This window comes from Lagenorhynchus albirostris, chromosome 8 (assembly GCF_949774975.1).
Source record: "Lagenorhynchus albirostris chromosome 8, mLagAlb1.1, whole genome shotgun sequence".
NCBI classification, from domain to species: Eukaryota; Metazoa; Chordata; class Mammalia; order Artiodactyla; family Delphinidae; genus Lagenorhynchus; species Lagenorhynchus albirostris.
This window is the reverse complement of record NC_083102.1, coordinates 46,866,952-46,884,450: the sequence shown is the minus strand read 5'-3', so window position 1 is coordinate 46,884,450 and position 17,499 is coordinate 46,866,952. Positions and strand designations below refer to the sequence as shown.

Below are 17,499 nucleotides of genomic sequence, written 5' to 3'. Positions count from 1 at the left end.
AACAATGCATCCTTTCGTTTAATGGGCATTGTTTTGAACTATTCATCATCTCAGCATGTCTAGTCTATTTCCTAGAAGACATTCTGGTGTGTACTTGCATTCCTTGAGAATTGTAGTATTTGAATATACACACAAATGAGAGGGGTGTGGGTATAAGGTAGGGGACAATTTGATTTTAATTCTAATTCGCTGAACATTTACTGAGTGCCAGGAACTGTGCTAAGGGGGTTGCTACAATCATAAATCGTACATTATTCCTGTCCTCAAGGAGCTCAGCGTCAAATAGAGGAAGAAGGCAATTGAAGAGGCAAATGAAAACCCAGTGTGGTACATGCAACAGGAGATGTACATAGAGAGAGATGCAGAGAAGGAGGAATTCTGGGAGAAGGGCTTCCTAGAGGTGATGCTGGAACTTAGCTCTGAAAGGCAAATGGGGGTTTTCCAGGCAGTCAGAGGAGTAGGAAAGGCCTTATAAGAAAAGCGGAGGGAATCCATGGGAATTATTGGCTGACAGAACAGTAAGGTGTGCTTGGGGAATTATAAGGTGTTTTGTTTTGTTTTTCAGGATTCTAGTTAAGAAGGAGGGAGAGTGAGAGTCCAGGTTGAGGAAGGAAGCAGAAGCCAGATCAAACATCTTTACTCTTCTATGTAAAGAGTTCAGACTTTATTCTTCAGGTATCAGGGAGTTAGTGAGGGATTTTAAACAAGGAAAAACAGGATCGGACTTGCATTTTGGAAAAAGCACAGAGAGAAGGGTAGGTTGGAGAGAAAGGAGACTAGTTAAGACCAGTTAATGAGGCTATTGTAAAAGGGAAAAAGTTTAAACAACTTAAAAACACATATTCAGAGTGTTCTTGAATAGCATCTTTTAAAATTTGTGGCTTTTCTTAAAACACCACAAGGCAAAAACTTTTTCATTCTAGAATTTATAATGTAGGGTAGCCATTGTTTTTTTATGTCCCCCAAAATGCTGTATGTTTTTTTATTGGTTTGTATAAAATCAGTGTTTTTCTTTTGAAGTAGTTCTTTGTGGTTTCTGTGTCAAGCAGTAGGAAGTGAGTAAATCAGGTCAGTGAGAAGGATCCTATAAAGCAGATGTGAGAAAGGCTAGCTAAAGAACTGGGTGAGTAGTATTTGCCAATTACTATTCTTCTTAATTTTCTGGTAAGACTCACAGCAAAGCGACTGGCTAAAAAACTTCACTCCCTCGTCGTTTCAATGGAAAAGTGATGGAAGTGAGGGGATTTGTGCTGTGTTAGAAAAAAGATTCAGGTTCTTCTCCCTGTGGTCTAGGCCTTGCCCGCAAATCCAGGCTTAAGTTGAAATGCCTATTTTATTAGTTGCTTCTTACACTGAGCCACTGTTGGTAAGCTGAAGTGATAAGGTGTTGAAGGAGTAAATTTCTAATTTTTTTTAAAGCTGGTTATTTTGATAGCCAGCATCAGCCCAGGCCATCCAGAAAGAAAAGTGCATCCACACAACCAAAGCAGTACCAAGACTTGGATATGACATGTCCACTCCACCCTTTCACTGGGTGTGGATGCTACAGTCTTTCAACTGATGGTAGCCAGAGAAGAAGATGGGAAAGAGAGCAAGAGAAAAAGAAGACAGACCATGTTTATTAGACATGGGAAAAGACATTAAGTGCCCCCTTCCACTTAACAAGCCCAGCTGAAAGATGCCTAGAGACAAGTCCAAGAGTTGGCGAGATAGTGGAATAACCAGAACCCTTGTACATTACTGGAAAGAATACAATCAATTTGGAAAACAGTTTGGCATTACCTAAGGAAGTTGAAGATGCTCAAACCCTGTGAACTCATCCATTCCACCTCTAGGAATTATTCTTAGAGAAAGTCTTGCACGCAGGCCCAAGGAGACATTTGCAAGACTGTGTACAGCTGCAGTATTTATAGTAGCAAAAAGCTGGAAACAACCCAAATGCCCATCAGCAGTGGAATGGACAAATGATATAATCACACAATGGAATACTATGCAGCAATGTAAAGGAACGAAGCACAATTTTGCATGTATCAACACGATGAATCTCAAAGTATTGAAGAGCAAAAGTATATTGCAAAATCATACAGAATAATTCCTTTTATATAAAATTAAACATGAAAAGTAAAATATCATTTATGGAGATGTATATCTGCAGTAAAACTATTAATTTTTTTAAAAAAGGAAAAGGGTGATAAAAAAATCCAGGGCAGTGGTTTACCTCCAGGGCCAGTGAGGGAAGGGGATGGGCTGCTGGTAATGCTGCATTTCCTAAATGACTGGTAAGCGCAAGGGTATTCATTTATCATTGCTTTATCTTACACAAGTATGATACGTATTTTTGGATATTATTCAATTTTTAACTAAAAAAGAAAAGAAAAAACCCACCTACTGATGCTGCCAAACTCACAAAAATGAATCTTGAAGAAATTTAACGTGTTCTCTGTTGTGCTTTTTCCTTCTGCCCAACACAGGGATGATGAGATGAACCCTATATCTAAAAACAATAAGTGGGGAGGATACAGAGAAGCAATTGAAGGAAACAAAGGCAAAAGTGGGAAGTCCCCCTCTGGCAAGCAGCTCCAAGAAGACAGAGCTGGTGCCAGAATAGAAACCTTGGGACTCCGGTTGCTGCATAAAAAAATAAATAGAGGAACAAAAATAACACCCACATCTCCATGCTGGACAGCAGAAGAGCAAGAAGTTGCCAAACATTTGGTTTTTTGTTTTTGCTAGATTATTTTTTACTCTCTAAATCTAAGCTCCTATATTCCCCTTCTTCCCTGTTTCTATATGTTAGAAGCTCAGTACAAATGAAAAATAACAAAACAAAACAAAACCAGAACAAAAGCATTAAGGCTGGATGCTTCATTTATTGTCAACAGGGATGTTTCAGATTATTGTTAAACTAGAAGGGACTCAATGCTTTAGAAACATCTCATCACTAAATTTAGTGATTTTCATATACTTTTGTTAGACTGCCATGCAGCAAAACATGGAACACCTCCCCAGTCCCCTCTACTTCTTCCATCTCTCATCAAGACAGTTTCCTTGTTATGGTGAAGGGAAAACTGGATACAACTGCCATATTTCTAGTCCTATCTGATGAATAATACTCAGCCCATTTCATCATCTGAGCCTTTAAGACACAATATCTCTTAAGGACCCTGTTAGATGGGGTTGGGGGAAGCGTCTTGCCCTGTGAAAACAGATTCATGCTAGGAGAGGTCAACAAAGACAATAAAATAAATATTTATTACATGCTTACTAGATGCCAGACAGAGTGTCAAGTAATAAATGAGCATTATCTTAATTAATTCTAATAATGAATCCTTCTGCAAGAGAGGTAGGTATTAATATCAACCCCAGTTTACAGATGAGGGACCTCCTGGAGAGGTTAAGTAACTTGCCCAAGGTCACACAGCTAGTAAGTGGTAGAGCTGGAAGCTAATCCAGGTCTAACACAGTATTCATTATCTTAATCCCTAAACTATAATGTCACTTGAGTATGATGATAATAGAAGTAGTGAGAATCGCCAAGGTAATAAAAAATAAATAAAATTCAAGCTCATAACTTCTCAATCTGAGGTCACCAAAGGTAGTCCATGGTTTGGGTTGGGGAGAGTCTATGAATTATTTTCAACAATTCCAATAGTCTAATCCATGGGTTCTTTGTCTTTTGTGTGCCTTGGACCCCTATGGCTATTTAGTATAGCCTATAGATACCTCTCAGAACAATGTGTGGGTTTTTTTTGTTTTTTTTTTCTGGTACGCGGGCCTCTCACTGCTGTGGCCTCTCCCATTGCGGAGCACAGGCTCCGGACGTGCAGGCTCAGTGGGCATGGCCCACAGGCCCAGCCGCTCCGTGGCATGTGGGATCCTCCCGGACCGGGGCACGAACCCCCGTCCCCCGCATCAGCAGGCGGACTCTCAACCACTGCGCCACCAGGGAAGCCCCAGAATAATGTTTTTAAATACATGATTCACTCATATATATATTATGATACATATCATAATATATATACATATATATTATAGATTACAGATGAAACCATTACATTGAAATGATCAAAACAGCTAAACATGAATTTGTGATACATCAACATACAACCTTCTATATGAACACATATAGAAGAGCAACCTGTGGGTCTGATAACTCCTGTAACTTTAAAGTAGTGATGGTCATAAGCATTGTTTCTAGCTATTTGCAACAGCATCTGTATTTGATATGAAAATATCTCTGCTTTCTATGGTGACAAAGTCAAAGGCACTGCTAATACTGCTGTGGTTTGTTGCCTACATTCATAATGGAAGGAAATGATGTTTCAGTTAGAGGTTAGTGAAAATAAGGATGCAATTTCTTTCCCTTCTAAGTTCACTGACCCCTTGAATCCTAACCACAAACCCTTACCCCAGGTTAGGAATCTATTAAATAACCAACGATCACCTAATGGAAGTGCTAAGTTTACTCCTGATAAGGCTTCAGTCTAAATCATAGCATTTTTATTTTTGCTTTGGCATGGAACTAATTGTATCAATCTATGATATCAATAGTGTTTGATCAACAATTAATATCCAGAAACACACTGTGACTGGTGGGCAACATCTGTGCTGAGAACTCCTCTGGATGATGTTTACAGGAGACGCTGCTTGATCTAGTTGTATCTTTGCTGCAAAGTAACAGAAGACTTTGCACATGAGGATCACATCATTTCAGCATGAGACAGAATGCTGCTGGGAAAAGGAAGCTAATGTTTTGAGTAAATAAAAGAGTTCTTCTACGAGTCTAAATTACCAATGGTCTATCAGTATTTTGAGAGAACAAAGATCACTTGTAAACCTACAATGCATGGCAGGGAACTGAGGTTTAAAATTTAGTTTAAGGTTTTGGCTGAGGATTTCAGAGAACCAGAGCCATACCAGTAAATACTGTTGACTAGAGGACACTTTTCTAAATGTGATGCTTCAGATCAATGGCTGGTTTGTTAAGAGTAAATCTATGTTCTCAGGTTTCCGGTTGGCCTGTAAGTAAGTAAAATAGGTCAGGATTTAGAGCACCCTTTAGGCATCGGAACAGAAGTTTCTCCAAACGTAAGCCACACAGGATTCCTGCAAGATGGAAGCCATTTCCTTATCAATAGAGGAACAAAAGACATCACAGTTTAGGGTTCCCCAAAACCAGATGCATATTAAATTCCCTAAGAAGTCTAAATATTGATGCTCAGGTCTTACCCCAGACCAGTAAAGTTAGAATATCTGGAAATAGGCCTTGGGAATCTATATTTGCAAGGGTTGAGACACAATGGCTTAGGAAAATGTAGTGGACAAGGATGGTTCCAAATTCTTTGCCATTCTTGCCATCAGGAGGAATATGGCCTTACTCTGTGATTTGCTTTGACCAAAAGAATGCAATGGAAATAACAGTCTGGGGCTTTTGAACCCTGGCCTTAAAAGGATGGGCATCTTTTGCTTCTCAGGTTGGGAGACCTGCTGCTATGCTGTGAAGTCCAGGCCAGGACACTAGATGGTTAGAGGTCATATGGAGAGAGCACTGGAGGACAGGAGATTCCCTTGGAGACTACCTAGGAGACTACCTTACCCAGCTTTAGCCAAACTCTCAGCTGAATGCAGCTGCGTGTGCGACCTCGGCCTACCCCAATCAGAAGAACCACTCTACTGAGCCCATTCCACCCACATAATTGTGAGAAATAATAAATTATTGTTGTGGTAAGCCAGTAAGTTTTGGAGCGATTTCTTATTCTGTAATAAATAACTGAAAAAGGGAAATATTTCTTGACAATTCTTGATTCTTTTCCCTGAAAGATCTGTTGTTCCTATCTTGGCATCTTGATGTGAACTGAAAAGCAAGGCTGGATCCATCTTTCTAACGGCAGATAGAAGACATAATGACACTAAGAGCTCAAGTGAAAGCTTACATTATGCAAACAAAGGAAGACCAATACCCCATGTGGCCTTAGGCAAACCACCAACTCCTGCTGCTGTCTATTCACCCACCCCCACACAAACCCTGAGAGCTTGCAACTGCATTGTCTTGGTGGCCTTTGTGGTAGACAGATGCATCATCAGATCCCCTTTCAAGGATGGACTTGCAGCCCAGCTGTGGGAAGTCCAGTCAGCAGACCGCCTCCAGCTCCTTCGGGGTCTGCCTCAGCTGCAGAGCACAGCCTTTCCCCAAAATGATGCCCTTCCTGGGGCATCCCACATTTGGTGACTGAGTGAGGTGGGGATATAAAGGCCTGATCATTTTTGTCTGATGTAAGATGCTCTGATGGAAACTACTCTCTCTGGAGCTCCCTTGCAGGTTGGCCAAGGTCTGTCAGGCCTCTATCATAGTTTGGTTTTCTCCTCTGCCAATTCTACTTCCTACCCCTTCCTTTCTCAGGTGTTAATCCCTAATAAACATCGTGCACTCCAAACTTTGCCTCAATGCCTGCTTCTGGAGAATCCGTGAAGCTCTTGACGGCAAGTTTTATATTGAGGGCGGGGGTATGTTTTGATTGCTATGTCTGATTTTCTGTCCACAGTCTGATTCCCAAAAGTGGACAGAAGAACTTTCCCCAGGTCTGGAAGATGGAGACAAAGAACCCATGAATCAGGCCATCCCTCTTGGTAAAAATCAAGAGCTGGGAGAGAGATGAAGATTCTGTTTAACAATTTCTGTAACAAAGCCAAAACATTTTCCCAGGAATTAGCTGCATTTGGTAATCACTGTCTCAAATCTGTTTAACAGTTACTTTCCTCCATTAAATACTGTTTTAATTTCTCATGCCCTATCAATTAGTTGAATGCAATAGTTACATTTATTGCTCTTTGCTTACTCTGATTTTGTCAGTGCAAACAAGGACTTGCTGAAGACCTTTCTAGAACTGTTGGTTTCTTCAGAAATAGTTTCTAATGCTCCCTAAGATGTTTAAAATTCTAAATTAAAAGAAAAAAAGAATTATCAGAAAGTTCAAGAGAGGCAGGTGGCCAGCTCGGTCATTCTCTCTGGATTATCCGTGGACATCATGAAATCCTAGCCTGACCTTCCCTTCAACTTGAAGGACTGTGGTTATTCTTTTCTCCCTTTTTCAGTTGTGTGTAGTCAAAGAAACAAAATAGTTGATGTTAATTTTAGAAAAGCACAATTAAGAAGCCGTAGTTGTTAATTGTTTTCTGTCTGCACGCCGGTCTTATCCCCATCCTCCTACTCCCTGTAAGCACTCTGCTTTTCTTTAGAAAACAGCCTCTTTTTTTTTTTGCGCTACGCGGGCCTCTCACTGTTATGGCCTCTCCCGTTGCGGAGCACAGGCTCCGGACGCGCAGGCTCAGCGGCCATGGCTCACGGGCCCAGCCGCTCCGCGGCATGTGGGATCTTCCCAGACCGGGGCACGAACCCGTGTCCCCTGCATCGGCAGGCGGACTCTCAACCACTGAGCCACCAGGGAAGCCCGAAAACAGCCTCTTCTATGTGGACTGGATGTACTGCCAAACACACTGGCCACCACCCACACTCTACCCACCTCTGTCACCACCACCACCAAGGGCAGACTTGTAGCCTTGGTCCGGTGGCCAACCAGAATCTTCCATCCTTCCCGCTCCATGGCCCCCACAGGTACTTAAAGCACAGCAGTGCTGGGGAAAGAGCAAGATGTGGGCTGTCAAATCTCAGATACTATTACTATTTGAAGCCTTAATCAAGTTTTCCAGGTGAAACTTGTTTCTACATTTATAAGTTAGTAAATACAATCACATAATTTACAGGGGAGCTATGAGTATTCCATAAAATTGTGGATAAGAAAGTGTGTGGCAGACCACTGGCCTGAGGGCTTGCAAATGCTGAAGGATTGGTAGCCATCCTTAAGGTCTCCTTTGGCCTTCCTGACACCCCCATGCACCAGCGACCAGCCCACAGCCGGTAAGTGGCAAAACTGAAATTCACATAGGTTGGTCTAACTCCACAGTCCACCTTCCTCTCATTACCCCAGACCGCCTCCCATTGGTCACGACTCTCCAAAACAGTCAAGCTTTGAGGGTGGTGGGCTCCTTCCCTTGGTTTCTCTGTATGTAACCCCTAACAGAAGGTCTGATTCCTGTTGGAAACTCAGGGAGAAGCCCCTGAGAAGAGTTTGGCAGAACACAGTCCTGAGGACTCCATAAGCCAAACCTGGGTCAAGGTCAAAGTATAAGTCATGGCTCAGGGCTTGTGCTTTTGGGGGCTGGGGGACTCACTGTGGCTGCCTGAGGAGGGCACCAGGATGACACCAGCATGCCAGGTGCTCCCTGTGGATACCTAGCTTTCAAGCTGGTTTAACTACACAGGAAACACCATGTCTCAAACAGGGATCAGTCCTCACAGCTTAGACATTACAAAGCTCGTCTCCTCTATTTCAGGACCTCAGAATCAAGTATCAAGAAGGTGGTCTCAGAAAGTAGATGGAGAACCTTCTTCCAATACAGCTCCTAACATGACTCCCTATTTCCTGGGGATCCTCCTTCTCTGACCTCTATCTGGCCTGAATTCATCCCACTGCTGCCATTTTAAACTTTCCAAAGCTTTGAAAATGTGTTTAAACATCTTCCACAGCGACAAACACTGCATGCTTCCACTTATATGAGATACTTAGAGTAGTCAGATTCATAGAGACGGGGTAGAATGGTGGTTGCCAGGCTCTGGGGAAGGGGTAATGGGGAGCTGGTGTTTAGTTACAGAGTTTCAGCTTTACAAGAGGAAAAGAACTGTAGAGGGCTTCCCTGGTGGCACAGTGGTTGAGAGTCCGCCTGCAGATGCAGGGGACGCGGGTCGTGCCCCAGTCCGGGAAGATCCCACATGCCGCAGAACGGCTGGGCCCATGAGCCATGGCCAAAAAAAAAACCAAAAAAACAAAAAACTGTGGAGATGGATGGTGCACAACATTATGAATGCATTAATACCACTCAACTGTATACTTTAAAATGGTTAAGATGGCAAATTTTGTTATGTATATTTTATCACAATTAAAAAAATTGGAAAAAAATAAACTTTCAGTGGCCCCCCACTACTTAAACAATGGAACACTCACCCCTTTGCCTACCATCAAGGTCCCATGATCTCTTTCCAGTTTCTCTCCCAGCTTTCATCCTTTACGCTCCAGATTAGAAACCAGACTGTATGCTCTGCCTGTACCCTGCCCTGTACGCTCTCATTCTGAGGCTCTGCCCACCAGTTTCCTCTGTTCATTTTAGCCAATTTCAGCATCTGTTCTTTTACTAACATTAGAAATTCCCAGGTAAAGCTATAACCTTTCCTAACACTGCATGAACCTTGCCTCACCACTTATTGAGCTCTAGCACCTTTTTAAAAATCCCAATACTCTGTCTGACTATAGACGGGCACATGCATGTAACTGAACAGCTGACACTGGAAGTAAAATACATTATTTCTCAGGCCTGCCTTAATTATGGCAGATATGTATGCAGGTTCCAATTTTAACTGTACTAGTTTACTACTGCCAATCCATCATTCCAGACGTGGGTGCCCTTGTGAAGTAGAAAACCTCTGGGCTGGAAGACAGAGGGCCTAGAATCTAATCTCAGCTCAGACATAAAATGGGTAGGAGACTTTGGAACAGTCACTTAACCTCTGGGCTTCAGTTTCCCCACCTGGAAAATGAGATCTAAAATTTGTTTCAACTGGAAAATGCTACCTAGAATATGGAGATAATCCATCCTGTAATTATTGAATAACCTAAGCTGATATTGAAAATGAAAACATAAAATAAAATTAATGATGACTCAAATTGCAATCAGGAAAACAGAGTTGTTGGAAACAATGCAAAACTCATGGTAGAAGAAGCTACACCCAGTATGATTGCATAGGAATGAAAATTGACCAGGGACTCAAGTCTTCCTTTTAATGTTTACATAGAAAATAATTAATCTCCGTTAGAATATTTTCATTGAAATCAAGATAGAAAAAATGCTTTTTTCAGAAAATTTAGCTTCATGAAGCTTTTTTCTAGAAAGATGTTTTTAAAGAAATTCATCAGTGTTATTACTCTGATTAAAATTTTATACTGATTAAATTTTATATTAAATGTGGCATCAAAAAGTCTTTGGAGTTGAAATGACAATTCAGTGATGTAAGAACAAAATGTCCTGCATTTCAAAAGCAGTGGCAACATCAAAACAGATCATGAACAGCAACTGTGACATTTGGAGAAAGGCAGAGAAAGACCCCAAAAGGAGCAGCAGGGTGGCCTCGACAGTGATGCACATGGGTTGCCACCAGCTAGCGGGAGAGAGAGGATTAGACCTTTGTTCTATACTGCAACACTATTGAGTCATACAAACACACACATCACACTCTGAAGGCAACTATCTATTCTATACTGCTTGCAAACTGAGCCCCTCCGGACATTAATGAAAAATATGTCTCAGATCTTTCTTTGAAGATATCTTAGCGATAACTCAGTTCAAACCTTGTATTTTACAGATGAACAAACTGAAGCTCAGAAAAGCCCAGGACTTCCCAGATGATGTAACAAGGGAGGGTGCAAGTCTTAGAATGGCACAGATTGTGGAGGCCAGGCCAACAAGGGGCAACAAAGAGCACTCATTCTTCATCTGATCTCCGAAGGCCTGACGGAGCTGGTTGGTTTTCCTGGGCCTCCCTTGATGGAGAAACGGCTGCCCATCTCCGTACCTTGACACTCCCCCGGGAGAGCTGTCATTCCTTTAAGTGGACATTTTAGGGAACCATCCAGAGACAAGTCTACTTTGGTTTCGATTTTTAAATTAAGAGCTGTGGAGTTTGGCAGAGAGTGAGTTTTCTTTTTTGGCAGACACATACACATGCTTCTGTTTTGTGTGTCAAATGCTAAAAAGCCAAGTCCACGGTTGAGGCCCGTTTCTTTCATTATCAGATGCCTGACATCTGAACAGTATCCTTAATCCACAGAGAATGCTTTTGTGAACACCAGAGCTCCTTTCCCTCCTTCATCCCTGCCCCTCCCCCCAATCTCCACACACCATCCCCAATCCTACGCTGAGGCATTAGGGGAAAGAGCGCCGCCAGCACTGTAAAATCACCTACATAAAATGCAGATCCCTCGCCGCTGTGTGGTAAAACACTTCTATCACAAACACATGTGGGCCTCGCTTCTTTTGTTAGCCGGGTTTTGGCAGCCACAGGAGTGCCATTTCATCTCTCAATGTGTTTTGCATTCACCACAAGAGTCAGCGGGCTCAGTGTGACATTTGCCACAAGCTTCTGAGTGGTGGTCAGTCCCTTGTCCCACCTCTACGGCCCAGGCTGCCCTGCAGCCCCAATCTCGCCTCCCAAGCTGGGCGTTCCGTGCACAGCACCGAGCAGGACACGTGTGATGCCAGGCACTGGAGCGTTTCACAAGGAAGGTCCATGGGACATAGACTAACAGGTGGCTGAGGCAGCCGTCAAAGGATCTGGAGGACATGCTGAATGCGACCGGCCGGATTCTCATCATAAAGCAGTGCGGCGGACAGGGGGTTAAGGATGTGCCCATCGCTTCCTGGCAGCTCGGCATGCGTGTTTACCCTTAATGGCCTGAATACTAATACTCCAACTTTCCTCTAAGGGAAAATCAAACATTTTCCCTGATCTTGATTTTTACCATTTATAATTTTCCTTTCTTTTGTGTATATTCTTATAAGTGATCCATGGTAACAAAAATAATAGCAAATGTTTCCTATAAGTCAGGGACTGCTCTAAGCTAATTAGCTTATTGAATCCCCTCAATAACCCTATGAGGATACTATAGACTGAGTGGCTTAAAGAACAGAAATTTCTCACGTTTTTGGCAACTGGGAAGTCCAAGACCAAGGTGCTAGCTGACTGGGTTTCTGACGAGAGCTCTCTTCCTGGCTTGCAGATGGCTGCCTTCTTGCTGTGTCCTCACATGGCCGAGACAGAGAGAGGGCAAGCGACCTCTCTGCCGTCTCTTCTTAATCCCATAGAATCAGGGCCCTGCCCTTATGACCTCATTTAACCTTAATTACCTCCTTAGAGGCCATATCTCCAAATACAGACACATCCTAAGTTAGGTCTTCAACATCCTAAGTTAGGGAGACACAATTCAGTCCATAACAGGTAGATATTATTACTACCCCTATTTTATAGGAGATGAAGTCATGGTATAGAGAGGTGAAAAACTTGCCCAAGGTCACACAGCTATTAAGTAGAAGATTAAGGAGGCAAACCATGGTCTTCCTGCCTCAAATACTCTATTATAGTACTGAGGACACTGGAACACTCTATTATAGTATTGGAGGCCACTGGAACACTGTAGTATAATGTTGGAGGCCCCTGTAACACTGTACCATACTATTGGAGGCCACTGTAACACTCTATTATAGTATTGGAGGCCACTGGAACACTCTATTATAGTATTGGAGGCCACTAGAACACTCTATTATAGTATTGAGACCACTGTAATACTCTACTATAGTACTGAGACCACTCTAATGGTCTATTATAGTATTAGAGGCCACTCTATAGTGGTCTCTAACCACTCTGTTACACAGTCTCTACATATTTTATAGGTATACACATGTATAACACACATACACAAACACACATATCCATATAACCTAATACTGTATACAGTTTTCTTCAGTAACAATGATCATTCCTAAACTAGTCAGCAGTTGAGGTAAAAAAAATCTCCCCAACAGAAAGATGTCTACAAGCAAATTTTTCCTTGTGGGAAAAAAGAACTCAATTAAGAGTGTGTGTGTAGAGGGTCATGATACCAAAGAGGATAGCATGAATATGCTCAGAAGTTGCACTGGAAGGGATCTCAAACCAGAGCAAGAAGTTTAGAGCTCTGTCTATGGGATGTGATTAACTTTCTGAGTACAAACTCTACCCTGACCCGCCAGGTCCCGTATGATATGGCCACAGCCAATCCTCCATCTTTGCTTCCCCTCTTTCCCTATTCCTCCCTCAGATCCACTGGCCCTCCTTCCTTTCCTCAGGCACATCCAGCTTATTTCTGCCCCTTGGCACATTTAGACATTCTCTGCATGGAAACGCTGGCCCACATCTGCACACAGAGGCTGCTTCATGTCCTACTGTCTCACCTCTTCAGTGAGGCTTCTGGGACCCACCATCCAAAGTAGTCCCTGTACCAGCTGTTTCACATCATCCAGTTTTATTTTCTGGCATTATCTGATTTGTGAATGTCTATATTTGCTTATTTTCTGCCTTTATTTCTTCCCTCCTTTGAGTAAAATCTCCTTGATAGAGTAGACTTTATTATCATATTCAGTCTGCTGATCTTATAGCAGCCAGACCATCCAGTCAGTGAATGGGAGGATGCAATCAGAAATAAAAGAATGTGGGCATTTCATTATTAAGCTAATATTTCTTCATTTCTAGCCACAGGGAAAGCATTACTGTATTCTAATCATGGGAGGTAAGTTTAGAACCTCATGAGTATTGATAAATATCTTTTTTTTTTTTTTTTGCGGTACGCGGGCCTCTCACTGCCGTGGCCTCTCTTGCTGCGGAGCACAGGCTCCGGACGCGCAGGCTCAGCGGCCATAGCTCACGGGCCCAGCTGCTCCATGGCACGTGGCATCCTCCCGGACGGGGGCACAAACCCGCGTCTCCAGCATCGGCAGGCGGACTCCCAACCACTGCGCCACCAGGGAAGCCCGATAAATATCTTTTTTTTATACTGCCCCTAAGGAACGCCTAACAAATGTCTTTCAAACATGTGAAAAGATTAAATAAACAAGTTTTTTTCCTGAGTGCTCCTCTTCTCTTCTATTTAGTTAACATTCTCCATCTTACTGGCAATTAAGTATCAGAGGCAATCTGACAGACATAGGCACACAGGCTCTGGGAACAAACTGAATAAAGTTTGAATCCCAGTGCTGTCATTGGATGATTCTGGATTAACTGTTTACCTTCTCAGAGTCTGTTTCCTCATATGTAAGTAAAATGGAAATTATATTATATAATTTTCAGAGGTTATTCTAATATCCATGAAGTACCTATCACAACAGTCGGCACATATTTAGTGTTCAACAAACGAAAGCTATCTTTATCATCATTGAACTTAAATATAGGTAGGTGAGCCCATCCCTTATAACTCTGATCTTTTATTTGCCTCTTCTTCATTTATTTTGCACACAAAAAATCATAATCTATCTTTTGCCTGATTTATTTGCATAGCTTATGTAGATCAGTAGGACTACTGACACACATGATATTAGTTCTGTACTGGCAGAGACACTTGTTGCTCTCAATCCTCCTACTAAGAAAAACTAGAAAAGCTGGACAAAATACAGAACACACCCACCTGAAAATCCTGAGGCTCACCCAAGGCAGCCAGGATATAAGGGGTGTATTAGTTTCCTATTGTTGCTATAACAAACCACCACAAATGTAAGTGTTTTAAAACAACAATAATTTCTTATTTTATAATTCTGGAGGTCAGAAGTCAGAAATGGTCCCACTGGACTAAAGATGCTGGCTAAGCTAACTAAGATGTTGGCAAAGTTCCATTCCTTCTGGAGGCTCTAGGGGAGAATCTGTTTCTTTGTGATTCCTAATTTCTAGAGGCTGCCTGCACTCCTTAGCTCATGGTCCTTCCTCTGTCTTCAAAGCCAGCAACAGAGCATCTTTGAAACCCTCTCTGACTCTGACTCACCTGCTTCCCTCATTCACTCATAAGGATCTTTGTGATTACACTGGTCCATCTGGATAATCCAGAATAATGTCCCCATCTCTAGGTCAGATGATTAACAACCTTATTTCCATATGTAGCCTTGATTCCTTCTTTCCATACGATACAACATATTGACAGGTTCCAGAGATTAGGGGGAAGGTCTCTTTGGGGGCCCATTATTCTGCCCACTACAAGGGGCCAGGCTTGCAAACTGAAGGGAGGGCAACAAACTGAGTGTGGCATTCTCTGACCCTGTCCACATCAAAGCAATAGTTGATTCAGCGGCCAAGAGGCTACAAAACCAAGCATAAAGTGGTAGTTAAGAGACTGGAAACTTGAATGGAGCTTTGGGAGACAAAAAGTACAGATTTAAAGTCACTCAATTCCAGACTTAATAAAGGTGCTTGCCTCTATTCTAATTGCCTGACAGAAGCAAAGCAAAATCTCTTTGAAGATAAATATCATCAGCCAGAAACTCAAACTATCTCCATAATTTTACCTGTTTAATGTCTGACATTCAACTGAAAATTTCTAAGCATATCAGGAAAAAGTACCCAACTACCATATAAAAAGAGAAGAAATAAATCTCATGAACACAAAGCTGAGCAAACATACCACACAGGAAAGAGTACATACTGAATATGTCCATTTATAAAAATTCAAAAACTTGCAAAAGTAATCTAGGCTATTAGAAGTCAGGACAGTGGTTACTTCGGGGAGGAGGGGAGTAGTGACTATGGGGCGGGGGGGGGCACTGGTTCTATTCTCTTTATTTAGGTAATAGTCACAGGGGTATGTTCACTTTGTGAAAATTCATTTACTTGTATATTTGTGACTTGTTCACTTTTCCATATTATGTTATAACTCAGTAAGTAACAAAGTAGAATCAACCTTATATTACACTGTTAAAATTATGCAAAAACCTGTACCTGTGAACATATGAATCAATTAAAATGCAATTTCAGATGTTGAAATTGTTGAACTTTTTCTTTTTTAAAAATATTTGAATTGCTATATAACTTGTGTTACTTAAAAAGAGACAAATAAACAACAAAATTAAGTCCAGATTATTTTCTGCAACTGAAGAGCCTCCACTTGTCCAGGAATTTCAATATTTTGGAATCTGTCTTCAGAGTTAACTATTTATTGTGGTCCACAACTCAATACCAGATTCAAGATCACTCAAGTTTACAGAAGCAGATGGGGCTGACAAGGCACTTCCCATCCTCTCTTGAGATCTCTCTGCATGTAAACAGACACTTCTTTCTGTCCTTCCCTGTCCCATTTTCAGATTTCATATATATACTGCCAGAACTGTTCCTGCTCTGAGACATTTAGTTTGCCATTCCACCAGTAGTTAATTCTTTGGTATAATTTATCTCGATTTAGAAACTGTAACGTTATAACTTTTCAAAGTTTACCTTCACTTGAGCCCAGAAATATGTCTCTCAACTGTTTCCATTGTCCAAGGTAGTTAACATTTTGTGTAATATTTAAATTTCTGTTAAATTTCATGTTATTTAATGGTTAGAATGACCGGGGTAGGGTAGGAAGGCTACCTTTTCACATTAGAATACCCGTAATTTCTGCTGGATCTATCATTTTTTTAAACATAAATGAGTAATTCAGGTGATAACCCAGTGACCCCTGATAAAATACTTTGTTATCTCTCATTTACAGTTCCAAAGCAAAGTACTTTTGAAGTAATATTCCTATGATTAATTTCTGTTTGGAGCATGGATTTGCCTAAAGGAAAACTCAAGCATTAGAAAGCTATTCTTCCAAATACTTGGAGGTACAGAATTGAGGTCCCAGTGTTACCTCACATAAAAAATTGGGGAATAAAATCCAGTCTAGAAGAATACATTTTTCCTCTTGAGACTAACTAAGCAAAACTAAGGGGCTTTCTTAATTCCTCCAGAAACTTTCTGGAGGTAAACAGTGTAATCATTGCGTAAACATTAAGGAAGACCTATTCATCTTCGAGGAGCTGAGACCTGCAAACTGGAGGAGCAGTGGACAGGCTTGGCCAGAGTAACATCTGACCCCTAAAGGAGAGGTCACACTAGGGCATCAGATAGATTTTGTCCTGGGGTTCCATGTGTAATACGTGAATGTGATCATAGGTTTGCCAGAGGAGATTACATTGAACCTTCCTCATGTAATTTGTTCACGCTCTCTTTTGTTCCCCAAATAGACTAATTCTCTCATTAATGATTCACCTTTTGGGGTTGAGTATTATCCTTTTTTTAATCTTTTTAATTGTCACCTTATCTCTTAAATAATACCTACACTATTGCCTGTCAACTTTTGTCTTAAACATTGAGTATTTGTATTTTAATATGAACTCAGACCACCCTTCCCTGTGGAAAGGAGGGCAACAGAAGACACCTTTAGGTTGTTGTATGACTTTGCTTAAGGCTGACCATGTCTTATGGGTATTCGGGCTTTCGTTTCAATCTCATCATCCCATTCTCAAAACCTGCGTGCCGGGAAGCATTTTCATACCTGATAGAAGCTATCCACTTGCCGTACATAACCAGCCACTTCAGGATCAGATTTAAGGACCTTCCAAACTTTTCTTTCTGCCTTCTTATAATCCTGGGATCCTTTCCAGTTCATGGCCATCAAGGAGCGCTCTGTCAGGGGAGCTGCCACGATGATGTCCAGTTGGCCATTGTAGATTAGAACCTGAAATGAAATTGAGCCGTGAGCAAATGCAGGATTCAGCAGGGGAAGCCAGTCAATGTATCTAGGTACAGATAGTGCACACAAGAGAGAAAAGGGAATGTTAGCTGCTCTGGGGCAC

General features: G+C 41.7%; 1 protein-coding gene across 1 annotated transcript in view; it reads right to left on the bottom strand.

The window, feature by feature from the left end:
- Positions 1 to 17,499, bottom strand: part of CPVL (carboxypeptidase vitellogenic like) — a 101,400-nt gene that overhangs the window by 8,436 nt on the left and 75,465 nt on the right. The window contains 1 exon segment of the mRNA XM_060156046.1: positions 17,199 to 17,381. Coding sequence (XP_060012029.1) covers positions 17,199 to 17,381 — 183 coding nt within the window.